At 36.6% G+C, this 14,319-nt stretch overlaps 1 protein-coding gene across 2 annotated transcripts in view; it reads right to left on the reverse strand.

Annotated features, from left to right (window-relative positions):
* Positions 1-2,068: 2,068 nt before the first annotated feature.
* LOC150087219 (uncharacterized) overlaps positions 2,069-14,319 on the reverse strand; it is an 89,066-nt gene continuing 76,815 nt past the window's right edge. Inside the window, exons 7-10 of one of the 2 annotated variants that reach the window (XM_090371083.1) lie at positions 8,682-8,784; positions 4,387-4,550; positions 2,688-2,919; positions 2,069-2,559 (exon numbers count right to left, since the gene is read on the reverse strand). In XM_090371083.1, the coding sequence (XP_090227209.1) occupies positions 2,550-2,559; positions 2,688-2,919; positions 4,387-4,550; positions 8,682-8,784 (509 nt within the window). In that variant the 3' untranslated portion in view covers positions 2,069-2,549. Of the gene's footprint in view, positions 2,560-2,687; positions 2,920-4,370; positions 4,551-8,681; positions 8,785-14,319 lie in introns of those variants that run through there. The other variant, XM_090371084.1, reaches the window with a different exon arrangement.

Here is a 14,319-nt window from a genome sequence, read left to right on the forward strand (position 1 = left end):
GGTGCCGCAAACAAGTTATTTCTCTCTATAAACGCTTTTTGCATACAAAAATTATACTTAAAATATCTGCGAAGAAGCAGTGATCACTACAGTAAACTCTGTAAAATCCGGCACATTTGAGGAAAAAAGAGATTTGCCTTTGCAACAAGTTGCTCTGGTATTGCACTCTTCTCAAACAGATAGCCTTTACAAAAGGTTAATTGGCTGTTCGCCAATTAACCATAACCTTAATTAAGATGAGACTGCTAATGCAGCCTATTTTAGCGGTTACTCTACCCTCATCAGATAACAGGTGGTCTCTAGTGACAAGTCGACAAAACAACTGTAAAATATTGTTTCATGTTTCTCTCGTATACGATATAAATTGTGAAAGTGGCTAAAAGGCGATTGTATCTTCCACGCAGTTTAAGTTTTGTTTCCCCGCCACAAAAAAATTAAATTACAAGATAGTCATTATAAATGTTTACAGATGAACATAAGTTTACTAAAGAAGCATATTTCAATATTTATTGATATGTGGTTATATATTGAATACTACTCAATCACTCTAACCGGAAAACCTTAATGTCACTATTGGAATTATTGATAAGATCCTTCATTGGATTAAAGTGCCGGCTAAAATATAGGATTCAGAGAGTAGCCAGAAATGGACATTCCTCAGGGTGTAACAAGTGGAGTCGGGAATCGGAATTGGCGGCCATTTCTGTTTCGCATCTTCCATAATGACATTGATGAGAGAGCGCGGGGGAAGTTGTCCAAGTTTGCTGGTGATTTAAAAGTAGGAAGAGTGGTTAGTGATCAGAACTAGAAAATTTTCCATCAAACTGGCTTAGATCGGTTCTACAAATGCTCTGAACGATGGCAAATGAAGTTTAACGCTTCTAAATATAACGTTCTGCACCTGAGGAACAGAAATCCAGAAGTTGCTTAAAGCTATAGGGAGAGTTAAAAGTAGTACATGACGAAAAATACTCGTGGCTCACTATTTAGTCCGATACGAAATTTCCATGCATTGTAAACAAGCGGCTATGGATGTACATGGTGTCCTGTCTATGATGTAACCTCAAGTATGGAAAATGAGGTCATTGTCCCTTTATATAAGGCGATGTAGTACTGCATTTAGAATTTTGTGTTCAGGTCCGGAACACACACTGAAGAAAGATACACAGATTCTGGGGACTCCTCGTGGATAGCACAGTTGGTAGAATCGTCGTCCTCCCATCGCAATTCATCGCAAGTTATTTTGGTAGTGTTCGGGTCAAATTTTGTCCTATATGGTGAACTTATTTCTAAACGACACTGGACTCTTTCAACAAGAACACGCCCCATCTCGCAAAGCCCTCATTATGCAGGAATGGTGGAAATTACACCTGGTGGAAAAAACCCGAGTTCGAGTCCTGTCGATGACGTGGGGAATTTTTATGGACCTTTTTCACAACGTGGCTGAGTTCGTGGGTCTTAGACGAAGGTAGCGTGGTTTGTTTCGCCCGGAAGCTCGGGTTTTTCGTCCAGCAAACAGAAAATCGACAACAAGAGATTTTGGAAAGAGTTAAAAGGACAATCAGTTTGGGGAGGTAGTGTTTAATCGATGTCCATATGAAGAAAGGCTAAAAATATGCGGATTACAAAGCTTAGCAGCTATATATTTCAGAGAGGGGCTACTGATTGAGGTATGTAAGTGTAAATATACTTCTCGTTCATTTTTACTAATAGTAGAAATAAATGATGATCTAAAATTCTGAAAGTAATAGAAGGCTGGACCTCATGAATTATATTTCGTATTGAAGATCACGCTGTTCAGAGGTTCTCATATCTCTTAGAATAGCATTTTATGGACATATGCCACGATTTCCAGTAAACTAGTTGAAAAATTATACGCAGTTATTACCTAAAGTTATTACCTATTAAGTAAAATAAAAACACAAAGACAAATAGTTAGAAGGAAAACTATAACAGTGTTTTATTAAAATGAAATATTGTTTACAGTAACAGTATATTCATATATATATATGTATACATACATCTGATAGCCCAACTTTATCTTAAGCTCCTTTTTTATTATTTTGTTCATTCGTCAAAAATTCTTACAACGTGGAGGGAGAACTATAAAATCTCTAGCTTCCATTTCTCGAAATAGAAAAAAAAAAAAAGTCAATTATGCTCACGTCACCATCTTATATATATGTGTGTGGGCGCGCGTATGCACACATATAGAAGGCCTCTAACTTTTTATACATTTCTCTTAAAATGCAACATGCCCGGTATTTTTATAGTTTTTCCATATTTGCGAAGCCGCTTAGACTCTCCACTGTACAATACGTAAGGACTACAGCGCAGAGTTTGAGAAGATGCCTAATTTTCAGCCATCGCTTCTCAATGAAAACGTTTTTGGTCTTTGTATTGCACTAGGTTTAAGGCGAACACTTCCGGAATTTCAAACTGTTGCCTTCGGCCATCTGCACGACCTTCTTCCATGCAGCTCCTCACTGTCATAGTTTGTTATTTCCTCCTCCACGGACATCTTGCGCTTCAGTATCACAGATCAGGTCTCAGGATATTCTGAAACGAAATAAAACCGCCTTAATTGGTGAACACAATACAAGAAAAAGGGAATTACATCATTTTTAATATATTTTAGTTTTCCTAATTATAGATTTTCCTCTGTCAGGCTGTTTTTTTTCACTTACCCTTCTGTGTTGGGAAATAAATCGTAGTTTAACTCCGGGGACACGTAGCAGTCTCCTATATGGGGTAAGCAAACATAGCTGCTTTGGTCCTTCGAGGAAGACTTGTCACGTATCCTTTGCGTTATAGTCGGATTACTTATTGGGGGTCTCGATGAAGTGATATTGGACATGCTAAGCGATGCTCTAATCTGCAGCGAGGATGGCGAGGGTAAGTTCGCACCTTCTGGACTCACTAATGGGGAAAAAAAGCGAAACACAGATATGGAGAAAATTATTTTACAGTAAATGAAGCATAAATGACTTAATTATTACTATCTCTAATGAATAATGCGTAAGATTTTGATAAAATCGTTCATATTATTTATTTATTTTATTTTTTGCGGCTTTGCGCTTTCAGATTTTTATTTCTGATTGTAGAAATGGCGTACTTTTAGCATTCTTAGAAATGTTACTTAGGAATATTATCAGCATTGGCGAAAATCATTCTTAGTTACGTACAAGTCTATAAATGTCAAATTCAAACTTAACTTTTATTTCATTGAATATTGCGGGTACAAAAATAAATCGTAAAAAATAGATACAAATTTGTCTTAGCTAAAACAAATTTAAAAATGGAATAAAAATCACAAGTGTGGTAGTAACAGCATTTGAATGAAAGGTGTAGTCGAATCAAACGTGTCATTTTTATTTCGGTAGGCTAAGTCCTACTTCTCTTTTTATAGTTACATCGATTATTACATTTTGTTGTTGTCTCTCCTGATGTCCTTGCCGAATTCTTCGGTGATCCGAAGTAGTTGCTTCTTGGTTGCCACGAAGAGCTTGATGTCATCAATGTACATCAGGTGGGTGAGGGTATACAGATTTTTCCTTCTTTCTTTGAGGTTATATCCATACCTGCTGCTGCCGTTGAGCATGGTAGATACCCGGTTGAGTGCTAGACAGAACCACAGTGGACTCAAGGCATCTCCTTGAAAGATTCCTCTCCTGATGGGGATCGGTCTGGTTGTGATGTACTCGAACTTAATGGTGGTACTCCATTTCGCCAACTTTGGATAATTAACTGTGATTAACGTGGTCTTTGTAATTACTGTTGGCGAGTTTTTTATTTATTTATTATTATTTTTAAACTTTTTATTTTTATTTATTTTTTTAATTAATTAATTTATTTATTTATTTTTAACTCTGGAGTGGACCCCCAGAGTGTTTTTATTATTATTATTTATTATTTTTTTATTTTCATTTTGTCCCATAAACTGAGACCTCAGGCGTCCCATCTACTGGAACTGGAATTTGAATTTATGTCCCCTTAGGTTCGTAATCTGAACAAGTGGAAGGATCCCATCAGAATTCAGCGTGCTCAACCCATTCAAGGCCTTATAGACCTCAATCAGATCACCGCGCAGGTGCCTAGTCTCCAGCCACTGCAATTTGCAGAACTTAAGCCTCTCTTGATAAGAGGATCCCTTCATTCCCCCCACCAATCTTGTTGCTCTTCTCTGTACACGCTCAAGCAAATCTACATCCTTCCTAAAATGAAGCCTCAAGGCGTGGCCTGACCATTGCCTTATACAGAGGGACATAAGTAAAAATGTCGGACGAATATTTAATTTTTTCAATACAGTAGTGTAGAGTTCCTACTAAAATTTAAAATTACATAAAAACTCAACAAGAATCATTAATCACATTTTGTTCTCGTTACCTCCTGAGTGGAACGAACTTGACAGCGACAGCGGCCTAAGACGGGGGCTACAATTGTGCGTACTTCCTGCTGACTGCTGTTGGGAACGTGGTTGCGGTGTCTGGATTGGAGGTAGAATTGATACTCTTCTTACGCTATTCATTTGCGTCTGTCTTGGTTCATCTCTGTATAAAAGAAATAACAACAAATATAATTATGCGATTGGGTTTGGGTTACAGTTTGAACAACTTTTTACTCTTTTCTCTGCTGCTGCAGCCACGTAGGACTGTAAGCAGTATCGTCGCCAAGCTGGAGGCAACTCGGGGCTTCCTCATGGGCAGCAAAATCGAAAATAAATAAAATTATACAATAATAACAAAAATTACTATTTTCAAAAAGTGACATGGATGAATGAAACGAAATGATTAACGTGTAAAAATTGAAATAAACTTTTTATGTAGGGACGGCATTATATTTTTTGTCTACTGGTGTCCAAATACTTATTTAGTGAGCTCCCCACACCGTTATTCCCCTAATAACAAAGCTGTTCTTTTTTTTCTTCTATATATTGAAAGGCTGATATCTACTACTTTCTCTTCAGATGAAACACCGTCGAGAATCACAATTTGGACTGAATATTTACTCATTTAGAAAACAGAACTTGATTCTGTTGTTTCAAGTTTCCCGATTAGAGTGCTGTGTACGCCTTGATGAATGGGCTTTCTTGTGGGACTGACTTAAATAAACTAAAATCGGTTTTCTAGCACAGAGTCCCTTTTCTTTAAGCCTCCGCGACGCTGTATGTCTTGTGTACGATTTGAGCTAATGTAAACTGTAATGCAAGTTGACGTGCAGATATTTTAGTTGGTGTAGTTGTTAAAGCGAGATGTTGGTTGTCTTTCGATGCTGTTATCTCTGGATGGATTTTACCTTTCTTTCTGCAGTTACAGCTGTCTCTCTCTGCTAGAATTGTTTCCACCTTGAAGCTTTCGACACATTGAAGTATTGTATTGTGTCTGTAAAATGCTGTGCAACATTCCCTTAGGATTGATTAACATGGCATACTAACTGGGTTGTTCGTGAGACCATGATAGATGCCATTGCTGGCCATTTCTAGAAAGAGTGTGGAATTCGCAATTTGTGTACCCTTTATACGAACATTATGTGCATTTCCAGAGAGAGAGAACATGAGAATTTATATGTAGCATAAATATTTGCAGTTTTACACAATACATATTATTTTAAAACAGCAGAAAATGTGTAACTAGCTTAAGTATATTACATATATTACAACAAGTTAGACTTACTTTTAAGGGTTATACAGTTAGATTATTTTGCTGTTTTTTTTCTGCTTAAACAGCTGATTGTAACATTTTATCTCTACACAAAGAGTGTGCATTTGTGAGTAAGAAGGAATCCACACGACTACTGAACTAATTTCAGTTTAAAAAACTACATGTACATCAAATTACTTGCCAAAACCTTTTAAGACTTGATCCATTTCCTGAGCTTCTTCCTTTAAACATTCATAACTTTTAATATATAGTATAGAGGCCTTTCTTGTAGTTGAGTTTTCGAAATATTTGGATAACAGCACGTTGCCATGTTAATTGATAACCTTCCAACACGAAGAGACACACAGGGATGAATGGGAAAACAGCTCTATCTAGGCTTACCAGATCTCCAGAGCAAAGAACATAAAATTGTAGTCAAACGGTTTTAAAATTAAATTTTACCATCGACAAACTTTTGACGGTATTTGGCAAAAGTCTGTTTCTGTTATCCATCCACTTGCTTTACATTAAACTGAAAACTCTCTCCAAATTTTCGTTGTGAGACGGTTTCAAAAATTTTAAATTTTAAAAAATTTCAGCGATGTGCTAGGATTTCTGTTTTTATAATAGACCGCCCATTTGTCAGCACGCAGTCTGTTTGAAAATTCTTGATTTCCATGTATTTCTACCAAAAAGTTATTCAAATTTGGTCAAACAACAGCGAATCATTTATATCAACACCCTTTCCTTTCAAGTACTCGTTTTTTTTTTTTTTTTGTCATTCCAAGTCTGCTGAGCGCTGAGATTTTAAAGGCAACACGAAAGAATTTCACGTACGAAAAAACACAATGTGTAACCTCGCTAAACCATTGTATAATCGAAAACAGCACCCTTTCACTACATTCAGTTGCCATTAATTTTGTTAAGGTTTTTAATCATCCGGCCTGAAATAAAAATAATTGACATTTATCTACTAAGAGAATGAACTTTTTATATCTAACAAAAATAGTACTTTTAGTATCAAATTGAAAAAAGTAAGGATACACTATTTTTAAAGCCAAAAAAGAGTACGGTTGGTAACCCTAGCCATACTCAGTTAAACTTTAGAATATGGTGATGTGCATCCCGTGAATCTTTCCGACAAATGATGTGCAGGTCTAGCTCGGCCACCGGTTCATAGTGAGTGGAAGATTCAGTCCTGTGAGTGATATACCGCTACTTTGTGTTAGAATGTATTTTATAGGTTATCAATTACACATCAGGTTAGTGTTTTCTTTGTATTTTCCGATTACACAGAACCCCAAAACACAGCAGGGACAGAAGAACCACCATATGCATACCTTACATACCAACAATCAGTACAAAAATAGAAAAAGAAGCAAGAAAATATGGAATCACTTTCTTCAAGAGGTCTGCCTCGGTGAAGCGGATCCTAAAACAGCAGCCCAATAATCCCAACAACCCTAGAGGTCCTATTTCTAAAATAGACTATAGATGTGGGGTACATACAAAGGAGAATCGTATAGAAGACTCAATTACAGAATTAAAGAACATAAAAAAGATTTGAAATACGGAAGAATCCTAAAATCCGACACATCCCTACATGCATTGCAGTGTGGTGACACATGGGACTTCGACAATACCAAAATCCTCTCTACAGACGACCATTAAAACAGAAGAAAATTTAAAGCATTTTTCATAAAAATGTTCGGAACCTCATCAATTAACATGTAATTGAATTTAACCCTCAATATTTCCACCTATTCAACAAGAAAATAAATGAAGATTTAGAAAAATACTGCAAAAATCCAGAAGAGCAGCCCACACCAACCCCCTCAGACACCCCCGTACAAGCCTGGAAGTGATCCGAGCATGAATGTAGCGCACCTCAAACAAGAACCACTGGATCTAAGACAGTAAAACTTGGCGCCCTGCTTTTGGTAAATAGATTTAATCCTATAATGTAACTGTTGGCCACCTTTTGCCAGTATGCACAACAAGTTTGGTGGCATCGGCAAGCAGCAGTCTGACAGCAGGTAAGAATTTGTGTATCCGTATGTATTTACCTTAATCTAAAGTACAACAATGTGTAACCCCAATGTAATTGAAAACCTTTATAATTCACAATTAATAATTTATTACAAATGTTCCCAAAATTGTAACTCTTGATATTTTCTTCCCCCAACAACCAATGTTTGGTCTGATGACAGGCAGGGATAAGTTGCCTGAAACGTCACCTTGGATGTATAGTGGTTTGGGCTATAAGCTTAATAAAGTATATTATTAACATGTGGTAGAAAACTGATTATTATAACAATTAATTTTCATGGTGTCCTTAATCTTCAGCATACGGTGCTGTATTATATTACGAACACTGTTAATCTCTTGAATCCGTTCCGAATTAGCGGCATGACCTAACCGAACGTTTTTTCGCTAGACGAAAATGAAAGTCTATCGAAAAAACCACACTTTTTTCCCTTGAATAATCCAGTGCTTCAATAATCCAATGCCAAAGGAGGAAAAATATGGAAATTGTTAATATACTAAAAACAAAAGTCAGGTTTGTCGGCCTGTACACCGTATTACTACTGGCTGTAGTCGTTTGAAAAATGAAACTCACGCTAACATAAAATTGCGGTGATTAGTAGCCTATGAGAACAACCGGTGGGTGGAGCTAGACTTGCCCATCACTTGTTATCGCGAAGATCCATGGGATACATCACCATATTCTAAAGATTAACCCAACCTTTTAATACAAACTGTGCGTTTGTTAAAACACAATACAACTTAACGTTGATGATCGTCTAGTTCAATTTCAGAATAAGAACCATAATTTATATTATTGAGGACTCAACGAACCTAAAATCGGCGCGTGTTTACAGTGAATTTAATGAAAGATTCCAAATCCTAATACTGAAATTCTCTTCTACGCTTCTCTATTAATACTACTAATAGATTAATGTATTAATGTAAAACTCCTCAGACACTACTACTCTCACTACACAAATTTTTTTCTCATGTTTTAATACTTGCAAAACCTACCTTTCGTTTCTCTCTGAGAGTGCCTGATTCTCTTGATGACTGGTGGGGGATGGTTGATTACTTGCTCCATTGCGGCTTGGCGGTACACTAGAAAAACTCACCCCTACATTTAGAATGATAAATGGAACAGAAATAATCTGCACACGGTCTCAACTCTGTCAATATTAATACACTGTGTCAGAAAAATTTCCCAACCTTAAAAGGATTTATTAAATAATCAAATAGGTTACTAATTGAGAGCAAAATAGAAGCAGAACCACAGCCATTGAGGTGGTCAGTTGAAAAAGAAAAAGACCGAGTATTTCAGAGTCAGTTTGTTGGAAAGGCTTGAAGTGTTCGGTCAACTGTTCAAGCAGAGTATACTCGGTGAAATTAGTTGGGGTGGAGCCGCATAGTCGGAGTCCGTAATGGTCCAACCGGCAATTGCTATTCATATTGGATAAGGTCCTAAGACAGTTGGCAGGTTTGGTAAGAGTAGGTAGCAGAACATATCCACAGCCTTTGTCCATGCTCTGAATCACCCGGACAAACATTACTTCGTGAGGACTGGATAATTCGCCTGTGCGTTGCGGGTGACAAATTTAATTCTGTGAGGATTAAAGATGGTGTCAATTTTTCTTTGGGATATCTTTATTAAGAAGCGCCATTGGTAGGGGACTAGCTCGGGGAGGATTGCATCACATTGTGAACAGCATCACTTTGACTGTTTCTTACAATATTCCGTTGTGTACAGCTACTTCAATTGCGATGAATATTCTCTCTAGTGAGGAGAAAAGATTCTGTTTTGGAAAACGATGATCACTGTGACGACGCCCTGGCAAAAAAAATGAATGATGTCTGTATTCAATAATGTCTACGAATCAAATACCAAAAATGATGATATGAGGTACAATCTCCTATGACAGCCGAACTATTATTTTTAGGCCACCCGAGTAATTAAATTCGTCTGCCGTGCTGTATGTCTGTTAATTGCGTGTGTCCTGTGGTCGATTTGTCTGTTTTTCCTGGACGAAAACCCCCAGATTCTGGGGAAAAAAACCTTGCTATCTACCACGGAGTGAAAAAAGGCTATTAAAGTTTTTTGCGTCATCCACGGGATTCGAACCCGGGCCTTTTCCACTCGGTGTGGTGAGGACGGGGACGATACCATTGTGCTACCGCTCAGACTCTCCTATACAGCCGTTCATGACTGGTTTTTCTTCAAAGTAATCTCACAAGTGGACATTAAGTTGAAGTTGTACTTTATACTTGCCCTTTTGTCATTTCGCAAACAACTACATAACCTCTTATTCTGCTACAACAGTGTTATGCCTGTATGGTTACTGTTGTCTCTGCAATGTCAGCATGCTTTTCTGACCTGCTTTTTCTTCCATAACTTGTACCCATCTATTTGGGGTCAGCTTTTTGAACTTTCTATCTTGGACCAAGTACCCCTCTGACTCCGCACTTCTCCATTCCTCTTTCTACGACTTTTATCCATGTGCCCTTAGGTGGTCCTCACCTTCGCTTATCCTCCTTGGAAATCCACGATCCTGGTTCATCCTGACCTCTTCTCTTTATATGTCCGAACCATTTTAGTCTCTCCTCTTTTGTTATGTCCCCAATTAGTAAAATCCCTAGGCTTCCTCCAACATACTCATTTCTTATTTTATCCATTCTGGTAATTCTTCGTGTTAATATTGATATTTATACCACGCGCAACCTTTGTTCTTGTTTCTTTTTTAAATATCTAGCACTCTGAAGCATATAACATAACTGGCCTCACTACTGGTATGAAACTTACCCTTCAGCCTACTTGGAACTCGTCGGTCGCACAACATCCAGCTTGCCTGCCTCCACTTTGACCATTATATCCTCATAAATGTCCCCATTCTGTTGTATTATTGAACTCAAATATTTAACTGAATTTCCCTGCTTTACCTTCCACTCCCATTCCTTATTGCTGTATCATCTTCCTCCCTGTTCTGTCTCCCAAATTGCATTTCAGGTATTCTTTTTGTGGTAATAATCCTCAGTCCATTCCTTTCCAGTACCTTCATTCAGTCCTCAAGTGTTCCCATTAGCCTCCCCTCTCTCTCTCTCTCTTGAATCAGTCACTGCCACGCAGCTTCTCTCATCTGCTCGGTTACTTAATTTATCTGCTCTTGATCATGTCTGAGACATGGAGCGGCAGCTTAGACAAATATCTCAACCACTTCAGTCCAACGAGGTATTAGAGGAACACTAAAACTTCTATGCAGAGTTATGTAGAGTATTTTAGATATTAAGAGCTTTTTGGTGTGAAAACATCTTTGGATATTTGGCGGCCACCTACTACATTTTAGGACTGAAGCAAAACCAGTTGGTAAGGAAATTTTCTTACGAAAATGAGGCAAATGACGTCACTTCCTAAATGGTTCTAGCCATGCTAACTCAGTCAGCAACGTCGATTCAGTAGAGTAAGTAGCGGGCGTAAGAATAAAACGTTACATGGTTCATACTAAGAGACGGAAATGACGTCACTTTCTAAATGACGCTAACTCAGTCACTAACGTTGATTCGGTAGAATAAGTAGCGTGTAGTAATATTATGCAAGAATAATCTTTTCCCGCTAAACCCGACTCAGCCCGATCCGAGTTCGAATTTGTTTTTCAAATTCATTATCCATACCCGATCCCACCCGAATCGATTTTTATCTCGGTCAGACTGAAATTTATTATATAAATAAAATCGATAGCATTAGTTTCTGAAGTTTCATAATAATAAAGAAAAACTTTCAGATTCAAAATTCAATATTAATAATTATATAACATATAGGTTAGTGCAAAAGCATCATTTTAACGTAGCCATCTACCAAAGTAGTTAAATTATTTAATTAATTTGGCATCGTTTTGATTATTCACAACGAGTTGCCACGGTATTGCACTACCTCGAATAAGTAACGCTTCACTAATAGAGAAGACTATTGTTACTTATTCTCAGCGGATAAAGATCTCGGTTATCCTCATACTATCCCTATTAGACTTAGGAAAGCAAAAAAGGATGTAGGAAGGTGATAGTAGGAGAGGAAGAGGAAGAAATGCCGTCGAAGGAAGAAAGGGTCAGTTATACCAACTCAACACCACTCAAACACTCATAAATTCCTCGAATAGGCAGCACTTCCCCAGTAGAGATTGTTGTTACCTATTCTCGGAAATTCCTTGGCCATCAGGCCCCTCCCCCAGACGGCACCGTTTCAAAGCTTGTTGGCTCCTCCTCGGTAGGTGGGCTGATACCCCGGTGTTGCAATATTGACAACCCAGTTATGAAGTATAACTTCACAACTGGTCACCTGCCCACCTACCGAGGAGAAGCCAACAGGCTTTGAAACGGTACCGTCTGGATGGTGATATCCGCTGAGAATAAGTAACAGTAGTCTTCTCCACTGGTGAAGTGTTACTTATTCGAGGTAGTACAATACCATGGCAACTCGTTGTGAAGGCATTCACAATATCAGATAACCAAAATGGTGCCAATTTAATTAAATAATTTAATTACTTTGATAGATAGCTACGTTAAAATGATGCTTTTGCACTAACCTATATGTTAGTCATTCTACCTCGTAGCTTTGTACTGATGTTCGATGATAATTTCTTACTTTTACTCTCACCTATTTTTATAGAAGAGGTAAAAAAAATCTAGATCTCTAGTGTGGGACATTTTTCTGACACTGAGTGTATAATTACCTGTATAAAATATATCTTTGTTAAAATTTATAAAATGAATTTCTCTTAAATTTAAAATATTACAGAACATTTTTTTTTCAGTGTATACAGAACCTTTTAGAAATTCCAGTTATCTATTTTCATAAGAACTCTTTAATATTAATTCCGATACATAAGCAGGTATATCATCAAGGGACTACACCTGACCACGCATCAAAGGACTGCGATCTATACTTGCCTATAACAGTGTAAGAGAAATTTAAGAAAATGGGACCGAAAAGGGAAAGCAGTATGACACACATTATGGACAAGGTAGTTCCAATGCAGTGTTTATAATAAAAGTTAAGGTACGCTAAATTAAAATTAAAAGTCAGATACATTAAAACCAGAACTTGATATACAGATAACTGAGTACAAAAAGAATTGAAGCAAGCAAATGGCCATAGGCAGGACACCAATACCAAATTCCAGCGTGGTAAAATTCGAAAACGAAAGCTGAAAAAGTCGAATAAAACAGAGAACCGCCAAATTAAAAATCTCTAAATTGCTATATAATTGGCTTTATATTTTAAATTTTAATATGGATTTACTATTATTTGGATTTAATTGAATTTCTAAATTATTTGGAGGCTTTCCCCCTCCCTGTTGATTTAATTTTTATGTTAATTTTCGCTCTGCAGTTTTGCCATACTACTGGCATATATTTTATTTTTATATTTATTATCGGTTATGTAATGGGCATCATTGTGGTGGATGTGTACATTTATTTTATTTTATTATTTTTTATTTATTTCATTTTAATTTTTTAATGTCAGACTATGTATAAATATAGTGCAAGTGCATCAGAAATACATAGCTATATCTGAATAAATCAGAATATTAGTAAAACGGCATCGTTTTAAGTTATATTCCATGTTGTGACACAACGAGTTGCCATGATATTGCACTACTTCGAATAAGTAACATTAGTCTTCTCCTTAGGTGAAGCGTTACTTATTCGAAGTAGTGCAATATCATGGCAACTCGTTGTGAAGGTATTCACAATATGAGATAACTTAAAACGATGCAGTTTTACTAATATTCTGATTTATTCAGATATAGTTATGTAATTCTGATGCGTTTGCACTATATTTATACATAGTCTAGGCTCTCTCATAGCCTGAGGCTTATGCCCTAAACGCTTTAGAGTTTTTAATGTCATTATTCAAATATATAATTACTACAGTAAGAGTGTATTAAGTACAATAGAAGTATTCAAATGAGCTTCAGGCCAAAAGAGCATTTTTAGAATAAAAGTATACAATGTGAGCCATTAGGCCAAAAGAACAGACAAAAGCTAAGATAGTCTGAGTTGGTTTAATGCGTTATATCATATAAATAAACAAATAATTAACAATAAAATAAAAAGTAAAATAATGATGATCAGGCAATTATTGATAATAGGATACGTTGAATGGTACATTGACGAGGGCTAGCACCATTCAATATATCCCATCGATAATTAGCAAGCTATCTATTTCTGCTAGTTTGGCCAGGTCTAAATTATCAGAATTATTAGCAGTCTATATTCAAATTTAACAGCAAACTGGCAGAATAACAGCTAGCAGCGAAACAAATACATAATACAGGAAGTGGGAGCCAACAATAAATTTCATGTGGGATGTGAAGTATTTGAGTTATATACCTGTAAAAAAGAAAAGCTTATGCTGAATTATGGCAAAAAGGAAGTAAGAGCAAGGAAAGCAATAGCACCTTAATTTCCCTCGAATTACTCTTATAGATCTTGAGGTATATAATATATTGCTGTATTGAACGATTAAGATTACTGATCAAGAATAAATTACAAAGTACTATTTTCTACCTTTAATATGAATTGAATTCTATAATGGAATTAATTAATTTACTATTAATTTGGAATCCATAATATGCGAGTATTATCACTGTTCTTTTAAGCC

The sequence above is a fragment of the Mastigoproctus giganteus genome, chromosome 4, assembly GCF_048544385.1.
Source record: "Mastigoproctus giganteus isolate SK-2022 chromosome 4, ASM4854438v1, whole genome shotgun sequence".
NCBI lineage: Eukaryota > Metazoa > Arthropoda > Arachnida > Uropygi > Thelyphonidae > Mastigoproctus > Mastigoproctus giganteus.